This window comes from Quercus suber, unplaced genomic scaffold, assembly GCF_002906115.3.
Source record: "Quercus suber isolate HL8 unplaced genomic scaffold, Cork oak 2.0 scaffold_911, whole genome shotgun sequence".
Taxonomy (NCBI): Eukaryota; Viridiplantae; Streptophyta; class Magnoliopsida; order Fagales; family Fagaceae; genus Quercus; species Quercus suber.
In genome coordinates, this window is record NW_027070335.1 from 52,702 (window position 1) to 73,107 (window position 20,406).

Genomic DNA, 20,406 nt, shown 5'->3' on the forward strand with positions numbered 1-20,406 from the left:
AAAGACTTCCATCAATAAACTCTAACTTGCTTTTAGCTCCCAAAGAACTTTGCATTGATTTAGTCCAACTAGCATAGTTATCATTGACTAGAGGCTGAGCAACAAGAATTGCACATGGATTCTCTCCATAGTGTAAAAAGAAAGGATGTGATTCATCAATTGTGGTAACAAGGGTAGAAGTTTCAGTGGTTGCCATTGAAGAAATTGAAGCTTGGAAAGAAAATCTTATGTAACCTTGAAGGAAAATTCAAGATTAAAATAGAAACTTCTGAGGTGAATCTACTTTAAAATGAAACCAAGATGAATCTAAAGCAAAATTCTATAAGATCTTAGAAGAAAACTTGTGAGAAAATTCAAGCATGAAAGAAAATCTAGAATGAGACTAAGAAGAATCTAGAAAAGCTCAGAGTGCTCTGATAACATGTGAGAATTTGATGAAAATTACACTGTATTAACCAAATGAAAAAAACTGTACAAGCAGAGGTATTTATACAAGCTTTAAGTGTAATTGACTTCCTAACTAACCCCAAATTATACGGATCTATTTCCTCCAAAACTAACAATATGAAATACACCTATAAGCTACTTACACGTGTCCATAAATATCACTACTGTTTACTACCAGTAGCATAAGGAACTACAAGACAGAACTATAGGTCGTTTACACAGAACCAATAATTGGTTCTTTGTGCTTGTCCTGCTCAGATTGCAACTTGTAGCTTGAAGCTTGAAGCTGATCCTTCTGATAACTTCCAACGAGGACTATTCATCGTCAAATTAAAAATAATAATAATAATAATAATTTTTAATGTGGTAAATTGTCCATCTACTCTCTCATCCATTCACTCTCCCTCTATCCCCTTCACTTTTTCACTCGTTCTCTCTCTCATTATTGTGTCCTCACCATCGATTATTGATGTCCTCATCATCGAATCGCTTCTCTCAATGGCGTTCGTGGCTTGTTGAGATTGCAGAGGTAGTCTTATGGCTAGAATATTGAGATGGGTCTATGTTTTTGGTGGGTCGTTGGTGTTTTTTGTTGTTGAGGCATTTGGTTTATGTTTTGATTGAGGAATTTGTGTTTTTGGTGGTAGTAGTGGTGTATTTTTGGATGCAAGGTGGGTTTGTGTCGTGAAGGAGAAGGTGGATTTGTGCTTGGTGGTAGCAACGACACTTTTGTGAAGGAGAACATGGTGTTGGGTGGAGAAGATAATAAAAATAAAAATTATTTATTTATTTATTTTTGGAGAGAGAAAAAATAGTACTTAAATAGAGTAGAGAAATAATTATTGAGTCTGATATATATGTGTGTGTGTGTGTTTTATTTTGGGTTAAAGTAACAAAAGTAAAGTTTTTTAGATTAGTTTAATTAAAATTTTGTTGGGACTGAATGCTCATAGTAACTTATTCGGATATTCAGCAAAAAAAAAAACTTATTCGGAAAAACAAATAAAAGAGCAAAATAATCATGTATCTTTTTCCATTTGTGTGACGTATCCACAGCATTTTGAAGTTTTTTATATTCGACACTCGTATTGGTAACTGCAACCAAAATGTATTGATTTATTAGTTGGTGTTTTTTTTGGGAAGACAACTTGGTTTTACAGGGTGTAAATCGGATAAAATAATAATATCCAAACCAAAAAATTATTTCAATAATATCATAATTAAAATTGAGTTATAAAAAATCGAAAAATGCTAAAAAGTTTACAAATTTTATTATACATCATTTACCAACTAACGTGCTATATAATGAACTTGGGTGAATTTCTAAAAACAATCCAAACACGTAAAATTAATGCTAAAGTCTGAAAAAAAAAAAATTGTAATTGATGATACATTAGTTTTTAAAATTTGTTTAGTAAAATGTGTAATATCATTAACATCACTCTAAAATATATAGTGTGGGGCCAGAAAATCGGGTAGCCTTGGCCCACTTCAACCCAGGCCCAAATGGCCCACGCCGAGGACGCATGATGGGTCCGAGGATGACCCTATCCTCGGTCGTCCGAGACCTCGGTACGGAGAGGGGCAAGCTCTGGGCGAACTGTCACCTCGGCATTGAATACGCTCACCTAACCCTTCTGGCCGCATTAATGGGGATGTAACCCCTTGACAGGGCGACATCGATCAGGGTGAGCCACTTGAACCCGGATATGACCTCTGATGGGACAGATGGTCAGAAGGGAGGCCAATAGATGATCAATAGGAGGAGAAAGAGAGGGATATATAAAAAATGTGAGCAAAATGTAAAAGAGGAGGAGTTTTGGGAGGTGGGGAAGAAAAAACCTCCTTGGCCATGGGCCGAGGAGCATCCCCCAGTTGTAAATTGTTCTTAACATCTTTCAATGAAAGAAAAGTAGTTCATGCCTGGTGGAGGCCGGCGAGCGCCTAAACCTTCGATCCACTCTCTACAAATTCATTGTTCTGGGTTTGTTGGGCCTTTAACCTATATCCTTTGGGCTTGAGCAACAAAAACAGACCCTACATATAGTAAAAATAAAAGAATCAAATTTGTTTTAAGTTACATGGAAAATGCACATCGTAGAAATCTGATATATTATATATTATCAAAACCAAATATTAAAATATATTATAGAATAATTTAAAATAAATATATTAATGACTAACGCATTTAATGACACGATTTTTTTCATATGATTAATAATTTTGAAATAACATTTTGAAATATTTTAATTTTAATGAAAAATACTAACAAAATGTTTAATATGTTACCAAAACAAATACGAAGAGGTTAATTGTTCAAATTAAAATCCCAAATACCAAATTTTAACTCACATTAAAATTCCAAAGGTGATGTTTATAAAAATCCTTTAAAAAAAAATACTTACACACTTTTGTTCACACAAATTTGCTGTGTAGGTCATCAAAATAACTAAAGATTTAATAGTCTGGCTCATGGAGACCCATTCTTAAGTTTTATCATAAGAAGCACAACTGTGATAACTAGTGGTGGTGGAGTAACATATAAAATCTAGGGTATATAACTGCACCAACAAATTTTTATATTTTTAAATAAAAGCTATATATTAAACATTATTATAAAGTTTTGAATTCTTTTTTTATAACTGTAATCACTAAATAAATATGGTTTTACATATATCTCCCTTGCATTTCCTTTGCGTTTAACAAAAGGACTAAGCTTCACATATAAAAAAACAGTGTGACAAATATAGATAAAAGATTGCAAAAAAAATTTTAAAACAGACAGAGAAAGAGGCCTGCCTTGAATTGTATATACCTATGACTTTATGTAGAAGTTGTATTACTCAAAAGTCAAAAGTGTTGAACACATATAGGATTTGTATAGTACAAGTTATTTTTTAGTTTTTTAAATATGGGATTGTTTAAAAAGTTGTACTTAGAAAAAAAAATTTGAAATTTAAAAAGGTAAACTTGAAAAAAAGTACGGTTTGATAACGCGTCAACAAACAGACTTGCAAGTTCTCGTCTCAGTCAAATTCACTAATCCAAAAAAAAAAAAAAAACAAAAAACAGAAGAATAACACCAACTCACCAAGTTAAAAAGGCTTTTAAGGAAATTCAGGTTATTATTATTATAGTTTTTTTGTTATCTCAATTTGAATTTTGGGCTCTATTTTAATTGTCAATATTGTACTAATGAATTTATTGTTTTTTTTTTTTTTAAATTGGTGGTGGAGAAATGTTAGTAAGAAAAAAAAAAAGAGGGCTAAAAGTTTATTTAATTCACTTTTAATTAATAATCAGATTGGGCTTATGTTCTGCCTTGTGGACTGATAGAAACCAGAAAAAGTATTTTTTTAAAAAATCTTATGATGCCCACGCATACCAGTATGAAATGCCTAGCCCGCCGACTCAGCAGCCGTAGATGGCTGTGGTTTGACCTAATTCATGTTGTAATGACCATTTCTTAATGAGGTGATACGACTAATACATTAAAACTAGAGGATACTTTGTTTGAAAACGGCCTTGGATGGGTAAGGTTTATAGGCAAATTCTAGTACCAAAATTTGTCAAAATTAGGCTATATTAAAAATATTATGTCTGGATTGAGAAAGCAGCTACTAAAAAGGGACAAGGTTACGAGTTAAGTCAAAGATAATGAGTTAATAATCTTTTGTTCATATCTTTTACACCATACTAAATTTATAAATGAACTTGTTTTGTTAGAAAATAGATATTTGGGCTTTCAAAATAAATAGAAATTTAACCCGATATGTAATTAATTGAAATGAGTGAGATGTGTCCATTTGAAGTTGGCACAGCTTTGTGGACTCTGAAATTTCGATGGATTGAATCTCAATTTGCTTGACTGAAATCACATGAACTGTAAACCAATTTGTTGAATAGCCATGGCTATTCAATTTCAACATACTGTTCTCTATAGAGAACAAATCCTTGCTACAGAGTGACGGTAAGAGGCCGCATACAAGAGTAGATCTAATAGCCAAATCCCCTTGAGCCAAAGAGTCTCAATTCTTCTCCTTTCAGTGTTTCTCCTTGTGAGATATTTTTTAGAATTCCTCTGAGATTTTCTCGCCTTAAGCTGATATTAAAACATTGTAAATGTTCATCCAAACCGTACAAACTCTAAACCTCTGTTAGAAAGTCCAGTGATAGAAAACCTCTAGAGAGTTATTTGGTGTGTCGAAGTTCCAGGATCATTGTGAATGAGCTTTGTTCAGGGAGAAAGTTCATGTACAAGAATAAGCCTGTTCTCAAGTCACTGTCATTGGGTTGGTAAGAGAAGTCCATTTATTGAGCTTATATAGAGAGTTTAGGACTGCAAACATGCTTTGTAAATATAAGTGATTATAATTGTTTCTTCTCTGAGTGATTATAGCTTTTATTTTATTTTATTTTTTAGATTTGATAATTGAAAATTGTGGTTTGGACTATCCATTTGTGTAAACAATGTGTTACATTATTTAATCACTGCTTAATCATTTTGGGTCTAAATCCAAATTTTCAAAATTGGAACAAATAGAGCCTGACTAATAGTCACGTACCCTAATGCATTTTGCATACATATTTCATGGTAGATGGTACTCACCCATCAATCCATCATAAAAAATAAATTCATTCACAATAAAAATTGTGTATTATAAGCTATGGAAGAACGTCCCCCTCATACTTAATTGAAGAACTGATCCAATCATGAAATAAGTATATAAGAAGTTTTTGAAATACAAATGTAATTAATACTGCATATTTGACATAGAAGATAGAACATAAAGCATAGAAGGAAGTGCTTATCACAAACAAACAGAAAATTCTTTAACAACTACCTAGCAAGGGCAACAATATCTGATTCAAGCTCTAAAGATGTTGTTATGAGTTGATTGTTTGAAATTGTCTTATTGCCCCCGGTCACCATCCTTTGGCTTCTTCCATGAGCCATCTCCAGAGCCAAACATTCCTTTAACTCTGCACATACTTCACTCATATCCGACCTTTGGATTGTCGCTGGTGCTATGCATGACATGGCTATCTCCACGGCTTTCCAGGCAGAATTGATATCAAATTGTCCATGTAACCTTGGATCAATAATGTTCCGAATATCTCCACTTTCAATTATAGGATGAACCCAGTCAACTATGTGTGTGTTTCCTTCAGGTCCTCTTATTATTGCCGGGCGGCTAGTGATTAGCTCAAATAGAACAATACCGTAGCTATAAATATCCGTTTTCTTGTTAAAGTTTCCAAATTTTTGAAATCTGTATGTAAAACACAAGTCATTAGCATTTTTTGACAATCCCAAAACTATGTAGATATTTTTATCGTTCTCTTAGATCTAGTGAACTAGCTACATTATATAGTTGAATGACTAATATTGTTGAATTTTACGGTATACGTATGTAATAGTTGTTGGAAAGCAAAGCTTTAAACAACCCCGTTTACGCCAAGAGCCTTGTAGTTTAATTGGAACTTCATGGTATTTTTAATTAAGATGTCCAATGTTCAATCCCCCTTCCCTATTGTAATTACTACTATTAAATTATAGGCTAAAATACAAAATTTATCCTCTAAGTTTCTTCAAAATTCATTTTAACTCTCTAACTTCGTTTTTGTTCATTTCTATCCTCTATCTAAGTTTCAGATTTATTCAATTAAGACATTTTTGCAAACTTTTGTTAAAATTTTTATTAAAAAATGTGGAAAATATTTTCAATCATTTATTGAATTTTTATTAATTCAAAAAATTTGAAGAAAAATTTAAAAAATTGTAGGATTAACATAACATATAACAAAAGTTGATGGAAAAGGCTTAATTGAATAAACTTGAAAGTTACATGATTGAAATGAACAGAAATAAAGTTAGAGGATTGAAATGAATTTTGGTGAAACATAAAGGGTGAGTTTTGCATTTTTAGTGTAAATTAAAAATAAAAAATAAAAAACAACTCCAATTATTGAATTGAGGTGTGAGTTGGAATTCTAATAGAATAATTTCTTGTAATAATGCACATAATATCACGAAAATTACCAGTTCAATTAAGACTTAAGGATACTTGATAATCAATATATTTCTACTACACCAAAAGAAATCTATTACATCAGGTGTCAATACAACAAAATTAGACACAATATCACATAAACAAGTTAAAAGTCCTTGCAACTTAAAAGTGGTAAGTTATTGCAATAACTTATAATTATTGGTTGCAATTGAAACTTTAATATTTTATAGCATTAGGAAAATTTATCGCAATAACTTAAAAAGAAAAAAAAAATCATTGCAATACCAATTATTTTACAATATATTTCAATTACAAACATGAAGCGAGATAACTTGATATCAATTATTTTACAACTTATTGCAATGACAAATCTGAAACAAATATTTATTACAACAAATATATCGTTGCAATAATTTAACTCAAATTATTTTTTTCTATTATTTAGAATCTATTGTAATAAGATTCAGAAGTAATATCCTATTGCTACAAGATATTGAAAATAGTAAATTATTTATTGTAATAACATATATATCATTCCATTAAAATTGTTATTAAAATATTTAGTTTATTGCAACAAAATTTTTTGTTGTCCAGACCTATTATCTTAAATTTTATTGCAACACTTTGCATCAACTATTGTAATGGTTTTTTCTTCGTAATAAACATATTTTTCTTGTAATGTTCCTTTTATGAAAAATGGGGATATTTAAGTAGTGGAAAATTTAAACATTCATGGTAGGTTAAGCAATACTATTTGAATTTATGTACACAAATTTATCATATATTCCATCCTTAGCTGAAAAGTATAAGGAATTCATTAAGTCTTGACACTTACTCAGGATCAAGATATCCAAGTGTACCAACAGAACAGCTTGACACATGAGAGTCATTTTCAACTGCAAAAGCCCTAACCTATTATATTAAATTTTATTGCAGCACTTCGCATCAACTATTGTAATGATTTTGATGTTATTGTAATGATTTTTGTTGTTGTAATAAACATATTTTTCTTGCAATGTTACTTTTATGAAAAATGTGGATATTTAAGTAGTGGAAAATTTAAACATTCATGGTAGGTTAAGTAATACTATTTGAATTTATGTACACAAAACTATCATATATTCCCTATGTAGCAAAAAAGTATAAGGAATTCATTAAGTCTTGACACTTACTCAGGATTAAGATATCCAAGTGTACCAGCAGGACGACTTGACACATGAGTGTCATTTTCAGCTGCAAAAGCCCTAGACAACCCAAAATCAGCAATCTTTTGCTTGCATCTTTTCATTTAATAAGATGTTGGAGGTCTTTAAATCTCTGTGTATTATTGTTGGCTTGCAACCATTATGTAGGTACTCCAACCCTAGAAGTCCAATAGTAAGGCATTATTAACTTATTAATGCAAACAAAAAGATAGATATTAGAGAGAGAGAGAGAAATAATCATTTGATTGATCTTTTCAAACCATGTGCTGCATCCACCGCAATATGAAGCCTCTGATTCCAGGTCAAGACATTCATATTAGTAACTGCAACCAAAATGAATTGATTAATCGGTTTCAGTTGGTTTTCTTTTTTTTTTCTTTTTTTTTTCTTTTTTTTGAAGATAGCTTGGTTTTGCAGTCAGACTAGAAAATAAATAGGCTAAAATATTGACATGTAAGTGTGTATATATATATATATATATAACATAATTGAAAGAGTTATAAAATATAGAAAAATGTTAAAGATAGTATAAATTTCATTATATAACCTTTATAAACTTATGTAGCAATGAATGTATTTGGTGTCTAAAACATACGCTCTGTTTGTTTCACGTTGGAAAACTTTCTGTAAAGATAATTTTCCACACTTTCCAGTATTTGGTAGTATATATATTATCTTTCACGTGTTGCATCTCCTATAAATATTATCTTTATTTGAAGCCGTGTGAAATATAATTTTTTTGTGCCTTCTCTCTCTTATGGTAAGCTTTCTCACTTTTTCTCTCTTCTCTTTACTTTTTCCCTCCTCACACCCTCATTGTCACTAACTCTGGTCTCTCCTCTTCCCATAGATCTCTCTCTTTAACTGTCTCTCTTCTCTATTTTCTCCACGTTTCTCTTCCCCTCTATAGCACAATTTTCTGATTAGATTTTTTTTTTTCCTTCACTGATCGGTCAATAGCTCCGGCTTGCAAAGGAGAACAAATTTGCAGCAGTAATTATTTCATTTTTCTCTACCAAAATCCCAATTCTTTGCTTTGAATTTCAAGCTTGATTTTCTTTTTTCTCTAAGAAATTTTTGGTTTGATGGATTCCAAGCAAAAGTTACTTCTTTTTCGTACATAAAGTGCAAAAAAATAAAAAAAAATTACAAAAAATAAAAATAAATAAGAGAAAAAGAAGAAAAAAAGAATGAAGTAAAAGATGAAAATTTTAAACATAGTACCTATATTTCTCTAAATTGCTTTTACAAGGGACAATCTTTACTGTAGACTAATAATATTGTTATATAATGAATGATAATTGTTTAGGGGAATTGCAATTGTTGGTAGATAATTTATGTAGATACTATGCAATGATGATATATTATGCAGATACATTATGTAAATACATAATTTAGAGTAATATTGAAAATTTGTGGTTGACCATAGTAGACAATTAGTATACCAATAAAAAGAGTAGACAATTAAAAGTTATTGTTATTTATACTTATTGAAAATGTATTCCTCTGTCAAATTATATGTGTGTGTGTGTGTGTGTACATACGTACGTACATTACTATCCATATATATGAGCAAAATGAGTAGTAGAGATTATGAAAATTTGACAACTAATTAATTTTGATTGTATCTATTGTCAACATTTTAGTATGAAAATAGGGCCGGCTTAAGGTATTGTGGGGCCTAAGGCAACAACTTCAAGTGAGATCTATTCTTATACTTTGAATTTTAATAGAATATTTATTTAACTTTTGATTTTTTTTTTCATTTAAAATTTATTTTTTTCGAAAAAAATTACAAATTAAAATGAACTCATCACATTATTCAATGACTATACAACTAAAATAAACATTATTCATTGAATGAAGTAACCAAATACTAAAAAATTATGATTGAAAATTTAAATAAAGTTATATATTTGATATTTCTAAATAGAATTTGAGTATAAATTTATATACTAGTGTTAGATTAATGAGTTCTTTTAACATTTATGTGTGAGAGATTAAATGATTGACACATCCAATGAAAATATTTTTTTTAAACTAGTTTTTCTTTGATAAAAAACAACTACTTTTTATTTATTGGTGAATATTTAGGGCTTAATTAATACTTCTATTGGTATAGGAATATCTTTATTGATAAAAATTTATGGGCTTTTTTTCGTCGGGTTGCCCATTTGGCTCACCCATTGAGCCGACACTGTATGAAAACCAAATTCATTCTTGGTTTTTTTATTTATAATGATTACATTAGTCGTTGGTTTACATAATACACATGTTTTAAATTATACAATAAATATTTTTAAAAAATTGCATACCAAATACTAGATTACATTCTCAAGCTCATTTTCAAGGTCATTACCAAATATTGGAAAATGAGATAGTTTTCTAGAAAATGCTCTTTGGAAAATGAACAATTTTCTAGAAAATGTTAATGCTGAAACAAACAGAGCAATAATAAATAAATGTTTGACTTAATTTTTTTTTTTTTTTTTTTTTTTGGTAATTGGCGATATATCAATTTGTAAATTTTTTGTAGTAAAATGTGTAGTATCATAATCATTAGAATCACTCTAAGATGTATAGTAGAAATAAAACAACAAAAATTATTCTAATTTGCATGACAAATTCACATTTTATAAGCATGATATATTATCAAAAACAAATATTATATTATTGTGGGAGGCCAAAAAGCTTGATCCCATTGGGCTTGGGTCGAGAAACAAAAAGGCCCAACTACTGATTCATTAAACTCAAGCAGGCCTAGGTAGATCCCAAGGGAGGGTTGATCGGAGAAGCAACTAGTCTAAGGAAGGAGCTCAGAAAGAGACAATCTGAAGAAATTGGGAAGTGATTAGACAAAGTTGAGGATGTCGATTTGATGAAAGTAGCTAGCTTGGATAAGAAGAAGGGGAAACTTCCTAGAAAAGTTACCGTTACCTTCGTATTAAATGCACTACACTAACTGGGTGTGTTGCATTAATGGCTAAATGACACTTGAACAGTATCTCACAGCCTGTTATCTACCTAACACCACCTTAAAAGAAGGGAAAGAGTAGGATGAGACAAGTATCCAAGAGAAAGATCATCCATCATCTAGGTGGAGGGCCAGGATTGAAGCAATGAGACTATAAAAGGAAAGAGATCCTCTATGTACAGGGATTGGATCCAAAGAAAAAGAGAGAGAAAAAGGAGAGAACATAATTTACTTGAGCTTAGTCCTATTTTTTACTAAGTATAAAGGCTCCTTGGCTGCTTCGAGGAAGAAGAAATAAAGAGAAGTTCATTTCATTTTCAATTTTCACCCAATCATTTGTTTTATGTGAATCCTTAGATAAGAATTATTGTTAAAAGTTCAACAGTTGGCCACGAAACTCACATTTACAAATTCCTTTTTAGGTCCTTGGATTTTTAATCCATACAAATATATTGTAAAATAATTTGAAATAAATTGTGAAATTTCATTTAATTTTCTGAAAATTTTAATAATTGGGATTTAATCATAAAGGTATTTTACTTTTTCAAAAACCTTGGTAAAACTATGTTAATAATTTCAATGTACTTATAATGAATCACATAATCATATTATGTCATACAACTTATAATACTTATATTGAGCCACTTTATGCGGCCACAATATGTATAACCCAACTTTATTTTTATATTTCTTAATAAGCAATTTGGAATTAATAAGTACAATATGTTCACTCTTGAAGATCTAGAAGACAAGAATGTAAAAAATTATACTTTTCAAAATCATATTGGAAATTATTTTAACTTTCTTAATAAAGTTGTTGAGAAAGTGCTTATCCAAAATAATAATAATAATAAATAAATAAATAAAAAATGATGGATTAGATGTTCTTTACATACCACTATGATATCATTTTTCAAAGGCATACAACATAGAAAAATAATAAAATATTTATTTTTGTTGGTAAACAAGTTTATTTACAATATTTCACATATCATGAAAACTACTATTGAAAAATAGAACTTATCATTATGAGCATAGGCTTAGTTTGGCATTAAAGAATTTAAAAAAAAAAAAAACCAATATATATATTGATTATGCCTGTGGCTCGAAAAACCAGAAATCTATAGCGGTTTAACTTGTTAATAGGGTGGTTGTACATATATTTATAATTTTAGTTTCTACAGCAACTAATTAAGAAATGAGCAATTCGGCCATATAATTTTATAACAGACTCTTTGATTTGTATATTTAAAAGGAAATCGCTGAAATTTATTATAGAATAATCATAAATAATTTTGGGATATAAGAAAATGTCAAATAATATCATTTTAAAAGATCATAAACGATTGAGTAAAAATTTTATTTTTTATTTTATTGATCTATTATGTTAGTACTAAATATGTTTTATATTGTGTTCGTAAGATACTTAACAAAAGTCAATTTAATTTTAATTTATTCTTTACAGAACCAACGAGCTGCAATTATATATGAAAATTAATTGTATCAAAGCCTTCCCCTTCACTTATCATACTTTGTTTTTTTTTTTTTTGTTTTTTGTTTTTTTTTGTTTTTTTTTTTTGAGGGGGATCATACTTTTGTTCAATCATAAATGAATAACCATAAACATTATCATGTATATACTAATATACCTGATAAATGCTGTTGTAGGTTTCCATTAGCCATGTACTCATAAATAAGTGCCTTGTAATCACCTTCATCAAGTACCCAACGAGAGAGACCAAGTTTCTGTGATGAACTATCATTAAGAGTTGTGCCTATATCAATGGATCAGATCAAAACCAATAAGAATTTGTCATATTAACAATTTGTAAAAATATTGTAAAATATTTTATTGTTGTAGCAATGTAGCATTATCATTTCAAATAATTGAAGAAAATATAGCACTCATGTATCTAACCTCTGCTTGAAATTCTTTATAGCCTTGCTTTGATGATGGAGACAGCAACTTAATAGCGACCTTAGTTTCATCTTTTAGAATGCCCAGATAAACTTTTCCAAATCCTCCTTCCCCGACAATGGTTTGAAAGCTATTAGTTATTTCCACAACCTCGGGGTAGCTATATTGTCGATTCTTTGATTTGATATTGGATTCTTTAGCCGTTTCTGTAGTGAAGGATTACATGTCACACCCCAAAAATATAAAAATAGAATTAAGAAAATTGAGAAAGGAAATATGTATTCCCTCAATCTGCAACCCCCTAATTAGAATTAAGATAAGTTGAGAAAGGAAATATGTGTACATCAAATACTAAACTCTAATGCCACTCCCACCTCCCGTAACTCTAGAAACCCTAGTCTATCCCCAGACAACTTCTTCATTGCTAGAAAAACTGCATAGTGAACAAAATCCAACGTCACCCTAAAATCAAGCTTCTTTTAGAAAATCTAACCACGTGAAAGTTGGTTGGAACCAAGTACAATTGGGATTCTTGTATTCACTTATATAGCCCAATATATTTAACCTAGTAAATATTCAATGTCTTGATTCATTACGCGCTCACACAACACATTTATCCATTAATCAAATTCACATGATCATTCTTATAGAGTTGCCTCACCCCAATAATTTCCCTAAAAAATAAAAATAAATAAAAACTTTTAGATTACAGGTTAATTTCGGAATAATGACGTATGAAATGTCCTTGAGAATTTGGACTCAGTAGAGTAGTTCCTTTATATAAATGGAACACTCTTTTTTATGGGAGATTTCGATCATTGTTATTGTTGAAGACGTATTTGGTTTGGTTCTTTAAATTTCAAGATTTCATGGTTGTAATGAAAAATTTACAAATTAATCGTTTAATTTGCTTTAAATATGTTATGAAATGTTTCACTTGAATCAGGAGACACTACAAAGAATGCGTACTATAGCCACATTTTTAAAACGTGGCTATAGCTCCTAAAAATGTGGCTATAGGTCAATTGGTCAAGAGCCATTTTTTCTATAGCTGCGTTTGAAGACGTGGCTTATACAAAGCGACTATAGGTCCATTTGACCTTTTTTTATTTTTTATTATTATTATTATTTTTTTCTATAGCCGCGTTTTTTCTGTCCTCTTCTTTAGAACATAGCTAGATGTACAGGTTAGACATTAATACTTCACTAACTCTGGTGTTTGAACTGGTTAGAGGCATGACAACCCACTATGGATAGTAATAACAATTATAGAACCAGATAATAAAGAAATACATACCTCTTCTTCTCCTTTTGTGGATAGCCAGAGCGCAAAAAATGAACAGAATGATGAGGATTATTATGGATGTTGCAACAAGTACAACATTAAGCTCCTGATGAGGCCTTGACCAAATGAAAAAATGATCTTTTTCTTCTTTTTCTTATATGGAGCTGAGAGAAAAAGATCTTATTTTCGCCAAGACTTGCATATAGGTAATAAGATATGGTAAGTAAGTTTTGTAAATGATGCTGATATACCGAATTAGCTTTGCAAATACAAAAGGAATTTGATTTACAAAACAGAAGAACAAATGAGCATAAAGTTTTGGTAGTCTTTTGGCATGTTTAGAAGTCAGAACCACTATGTATAGAAAAATGGAATAATTCAATAAAAACTAACCTCAAGACTAATGATCCATCCCTAGATTTCTGTATAAGAGCCTCTGGCCCGAACCTTTCAGATTATTCCCTCTTAAATTACTTCAAATATGGTGTAAAATTAAATAAGTCACTTCCTAACCCATAAATTTAGGTTTATAATTAATAATAAACTCAATAACTTACAGGATCTTCAAATTTGGCAGTTGTGCTAAAAATTCTGGTACATTTCCAGTCAGGTTATTGTATGATAAATCCCTGAAATACGTTTGTGGGGGATGGGTAAAGTTAATATTTAACAATAATATTGGGCAAAGATGTCGTTTGATACGAAGGTAAATTATGAAGATAATTATTAGATATTTTTAGAGTACGCACAACACCATAGTATTATCATAACACACGAATAATAGATTCTACTATTAAGCTAATTAATTATATGACTCAATATTATGAAAGAAAATAGGAATACCACGTTGTTGTATTCAATGAGTACCGAAGAATCACTATTCTTTTTTATTCTCCCAACCTCACTTATAGGACTTGCATATACAGCTTAAAGCTTTGTCCTCAACAACCATACATTTGATCAATGGACTTGCATATAAAAATCAATACTTTCTCCTTGACAATTAGGCCAGACTTTAGGCGTGGGCCACTTAGACCATTGCCAATTACTCACATTTAAAAGCTCCTATAACAATCACTATTCTTTTTCTTCCCCATCCCCAACAAAGCCCCTAATATTATATGTGTCAATAGACGACAAATAGTAGGTGACAAAATAGGCGACGAAATTGTTTGTCACCTAATGTAATTGGTGACAAAACTAAGAGCTCTAGCTACAAAACATTTCGTCAGCATAAATCTTATTTGTTGTAGTGATAGAAATTCAACCAAATTGAAACTCTAAGTGGCCAAAAAAAATCAAAATTTTGAGTCCCAAATCATAATTGGCAATCAATTTCAGCTAACAATTCGTGGTTTCAATTTTTGTAAGCCAATCTTGCAAATAGTAGATAATTAACACTCATTCTACCAAGTGACCACTCATCAAAACAATCTCTCTCTCTCTCTCTCTCTCTCTCTCTCTCTCTCTCTCTCTCTCTCTCTCTCTCTCTCTCTCATAAAAATTCTGGTATGTTTCCAGTCAGGTTATTGTATGATAAATCCCTGAAATATGTGGGGGGGGAGGGGGGGGGGGGGTGTAAAGTTAATATTTAACAATAATATTGGGCAAAAATGTCGTTCGATACAAAGGTAAATTATTTCATTTGAAGATAATTATTAAATATTTTTCTAGAGTACATACAACAGCATAATATTATCATAACACACAAGTAACAGATTCTAGTATTAAGCTAATTAATTATATGACTCAATATTATGTAAGAAAATAGGAATAACGCGTTGTTGTGTTCAATGAGTACCGAAGAATCACTATTCTTTTTTGTTCTCCCAACCTCACTTATAGGACTTGCATGTAAAGCTCAAAGCTTTGTCCTCAACAACCATACATTGGATTAATGGACTTGCATAAAAAAATCAATACTTTGTCCTTGACAATTAGGCAGACTATAGGCGTGGGCCACTTAGACCATTGCCAATGACTCACATTTAAAAGCTCCTATAACAATCACTATTCTTTTTCTTCCCCATCCACAACAAAGCCCCTAATATTATACATGTCAATAGAGGACAAATAGTAGGTGACAAAATAGGCGACGAAATTGTTTGTTACCTAACGTAATTGGTAACAAAACTTTTTTTTTTTTTTAAGAAATAATTACAATATACTACTAACCCCACAACTCAAACCCTTTTTCTCCTAGATTCCCAAGCACTTTGTACATGAAAATGTGCCAATTCAGCTACGAGACCTTTGACAATTGGTGACAAAACTAAGAGCTCTAGCTACAAAACATTTCATCAGCATAAATCTTATTTGTTGTAGTGATAGAAATTCAACCAAATTGAAACTCTATGTGGCCAAAAAAATCAAAATTTTGAATCACAAATCATAATTGACAATCAATTTCAGCTAACAATTCGTAGTTTCAATTTTTGTAAGCCAATCTTGCATATAGTAGATAATTAACACTCATTCTATCAAGTGACCACTCATCAAAACAATCTCTCTCTCTCTCTCTCTCTCTCTCTCTCTCTCAACATCAAATTTAAAATTAGGAATTAAATTTGAACTTTTCTTCACCATACACCACCTAATTACCCAAGGTGAATTAAATTCAATTTGAAAAATAATAACAATAAATTTTCATCTCTTTTTTGTGTGCTAAATTTTACACTTGAAGCATATTATTTTAATTCTCTGTATGAGATTACTTTTAGTTTGATTAGTATTAATTTATCAAATTATGTAATTTGACTTTACTTGGTTAATTTGATCCTATTGGATGTTATGTGAAGTTATGTACTAGTGATTTTGGTGAAATTAAATTTTATTGTTTTACACTTTAAAATTTAATTTATTAATCTCATATTTTTGTAAAATTCAATTTCCTCAAATAAGTGGATTTGTCATACTCTCAATTAAAAAGGAAATATGCACAGGCTAAATACAAAAATATAATTAATAATTTTGCATTTTAGAGATAAAAAAAAATGAATGTACGTGAATAAAAAAATAGTATAAATAATTAATTAATCAGTAAAAATTTTTTGGTAGATATTTAATTTTTTTTTTTAAAATGCTCCATTTAAAGTTGTGGAATTACTATCTCCCAAACTGTACGTAGATGCATGGAGAATTTACCAAGAGTCTATTCATATAGATGTTAAGAACCTTGAGATACACTCCGACCCAAAAACTCAAGTTATCATTTTTCCACATGTGGACTCACAGCATAACTGAATGCCAAAACAAATTAAATCCGATTTTATTTATTACTTACAAGTATTGTAGTGCTGTGAGGTCAGAGATTGAAGTCGCTATCTTCCCTGTCAATTTGCTTGAGCTCAAGTACCTGCTTGTAATTTATCAAAGATGAATTAAAGAGTTGGTGTCATTGCCAGAGAGTATTTTCATATTCTCTCTCCCTCTCTCTCTTTCCCTCTTAGACTTACATAAGAGCTTGCTTCCCCTTAAATTTCTGAAATTTATAAAAAGATATGTACGTACAAGTAAACATTTGGGCATGTATGTTGAGGCATTCATCTACTAAATTGAAGCCAACCTTCAGAATTTACAATTTCGTTTGAAATGTGACCAACTCCATCTTATATAATTCTTCAATGGTGCATTTTTAAAAATTCCAGCTATTTTATGATAGTCGTAGTCCAGCTATATATTGTAGCTGGACTAGGACTATCATAATGGATCCATATTCTAGGAATTTGTTTTCTTTAGAAAATAAATATAATGATGGAATTTGTATTGGTTTCACACAGTGAAATGATCCTAGGAGTATCATCTGAACTGCATGTCAAATTACTCCATGAATATTGATGTGGAACACATGGGTCGCCTTGCCAATCGTCTCTAGAGATCGTGTACGTTTGTTTGATGTACATGATAGCAGCAACTATTGTTTGCAACAAATATTACGAGGTTATAATCATTCAAGATGAAAGAATACGAAAGGAAAGAAAAACTAAGTTGTGACAACCAAATATCTTTCTTTCTCAAATTAGTTTAGAGTTAAACTTTTTTCTTTGAACTTACCGTCCTTTGGGTCGGTTGGTTTATACGGGAGAGAAATTACACTATAGTACTCAATTGCATTGACGATGGGGGGAAGGCCAGACTCCATTGTTGCATTAATAGAAAAACTAAAATGCCCTTCGAATGGTTGTCCATTTTGGGGGCATATGGACAGCGGCTTTAAGTATTCAAGAGTTATAGGTTCTGAGGTGTAGTTTCCGCCCTCCACATCAATAATGAATTCTCTCTTCTTGCCTTGCGTAGGCTTAGCAATCTCGGCAAAGTGAAAGCAGACATAATATTTATCACCATTGCATGGATTATTAGTTCCATAACTGCTGACATAAGTTAAGGCATTGTGACCACTAGGTGGTTGAACGGCAGTTCTCAACACTTGTGCTGGTAGTTGATAACTATCATTGCTGTCCTGAGTGTTAATAACTGAGGAGGTATTGATTGGAACCCAGTTTAACAACGTACTTCGAGAATGCCATAAGCGATCATAAACATCGTCCTCGTACCTAGGACAGACAAAAGCATTTGTCATGTTAAAATTTTCAGAAATGAAATTTCAAGTTCTCAGAGGAAAATGTGAAAGGTATGACAAGTTTACTACATGAAACTTATAAACTGATTTGACAATAAATGTAATTGTGAGTTTTAACTTATTAATAGCTGAATTTCGAATTGTCTCTTTCTAATTAGTAACACATCAATTTGTAGAACTAATGTAGTAAACTTGTAGTACTTATAGCACTATTTGCTCTTAAATTAGAATCTAAACTGCAAAAATATTTAAAAAGAAAAAAAAAAAAAACTATATCTAATTCACCTGATTAACCCATATGACTTGAGGTGCCAATGTCTAATCGCGAGCCAAACTTAGTGCCCAAAATTAGTTGGATAAATGGACTTACTCAAAGGACGTAATTCCAAGGCGGAAATGAACGGTATTCCAGACCCCGTGTTTATCAGGCAAACAAATATGGTATCAGACAAGGGAACATGAATGATATCCGGAAAAGTTCCCATGGAGGATATAACTGATATAACTCGCTAGAACCACCGTGGTCCAAAAATTACCCCCAACGTATACGTCAAACTTTGGAGGTTGATTCTTGTTGTCATAATTCCCATAAAAAACAGAAAGCCCTGATAAGATAGTTACTGCTTTTGCCTTGTTCAGGTTTCAAGGTGTAACAATTCTTTTCCTGCGGAAGCTTCTCAGATTTTTTATTTGCCGTACATAGTTAGGAGAAACCATTGAAGAGTAGTACTCGGGGGATATGTCGTTATTTGTCCCAGTATCTATAAAACCCGAATCTGACTTGTAAAATATACCAGTGCCTTCATCCAAGTAATCGCCCCTTGCCCCACAATCGATGCTTATGAAACCTACAAATTTTATGCCGAAGAAGAAAGAGATATAAAATTTCATAGATGCCAATCAATATGATAAAGTCTAGTATAATTCAATTCGAAATTCAACATATTATTTATAAAAAAAAAAAGAAAAAAAAGCGGGCTAGATTAAGCACCTACCATTCCTTTTGAAAAACCTCAACTCTAACCAAGCATTGAACCACCGCTACAAATCCAGTTGGTTTTATGGCCCATGCATGCAAGAGGGTGGATCTATGGAAGATATGAGGTAAAACTAAAAGAGAGAAAGAGTTGGAATTTTGAAATAGGGTGGTGCTGTTTCTTAGGTTCTCTAATTAAATTATTACAAATGATAATTTAATCCACGTTAGGCGTGCCTAGTGATGGAACCGGGATTTAAGGCTTGGGGGGCGGAGATAAGTGAAAAAAAAAAATCAAATAAGTTCACAACTGTATCTATATATGTTGAATTTGAATATTTTTTTTTTGAAAAAAAATCAAAACATTGTAGTTAATTTTCTCATGATCTACAAATAAAATAAAATATATATTTATTATCTCACAAAAGGACTAATCAAACAGTGACAATTTTATTTTGGCAAATCTATGTCACATATTTATTATATTATTTATTTCCTTTTGTTTTTTTTTATCTTTGTCATTTTGTCTCTTTATCTCTGTAACCCATTGCCCCAAACATGTTGTTATCCCACTACTAATTTATAATGCATTATATGTCCTTTATCTCTGTTTGACTCTTTATCTATGTTGCCTATTCCCAATATTACCCCACTACTAACAAATAGTCAAACAGTCAAATGCTTTATATATTATCACTTTATTATAACTATATATAAATCACAATTCACGTCTCACTTTCTCAACTGAGACTTTCCCACACATCAACTGCAAAAAAAGGGGAAAAAAATTCTCTGAGACAAACAGAGACTTCCAAGCTCCAAACACAATCACATATTCAAACTCAATTCGCAATCATCCTCAAAAAAAAAATCAAAAAATAAACTTTTAAAAAAATCACAGATTCCCACAATCACCCTTAGCCAAAAAAAAAAAAAAAACAACAACAACACCACAATTAGTCAATCACATATTCACAACACAAACATTATATCAATGTTATGTTAGGT

General features: G+C 30.9%; 1 protein-coding gene across 1 annotated transcript; it reads right to left on the reverse strand.

The window, feature by feature from the left end:
- Positions 1-5,141: 5,141 nt before the first annotated feature.
- Positions 5,142-18,422, reverse strand: LOC111985005 (LRR receptor-like serine/threonine-protein kinase IOS1). Its single transcript, XM_065768235.1, is given in 14 exon segments — positions 5,142-5,720; positions 7,634-7,731; positions 7,733-7,824; positions 7,927-7,989; positions 12,290-12,361; positions 12,364-12,415; positions 12,559-12,764; positions 13,856-13,996; positions 14,199-14,285; positions 14,288-14,316; positions 14,401-14,472; positions 17,127-17,198; positions 17,621-17,756; positions 17,897-18,422. Coding segments are annotated over 14 exon segments (2,079 nt in total). The 3' UTR covers positions 5,142-5,287.
- Between the last annotated feature and the right edge of the window lie 1,984 nt (positions 18,423-20,406).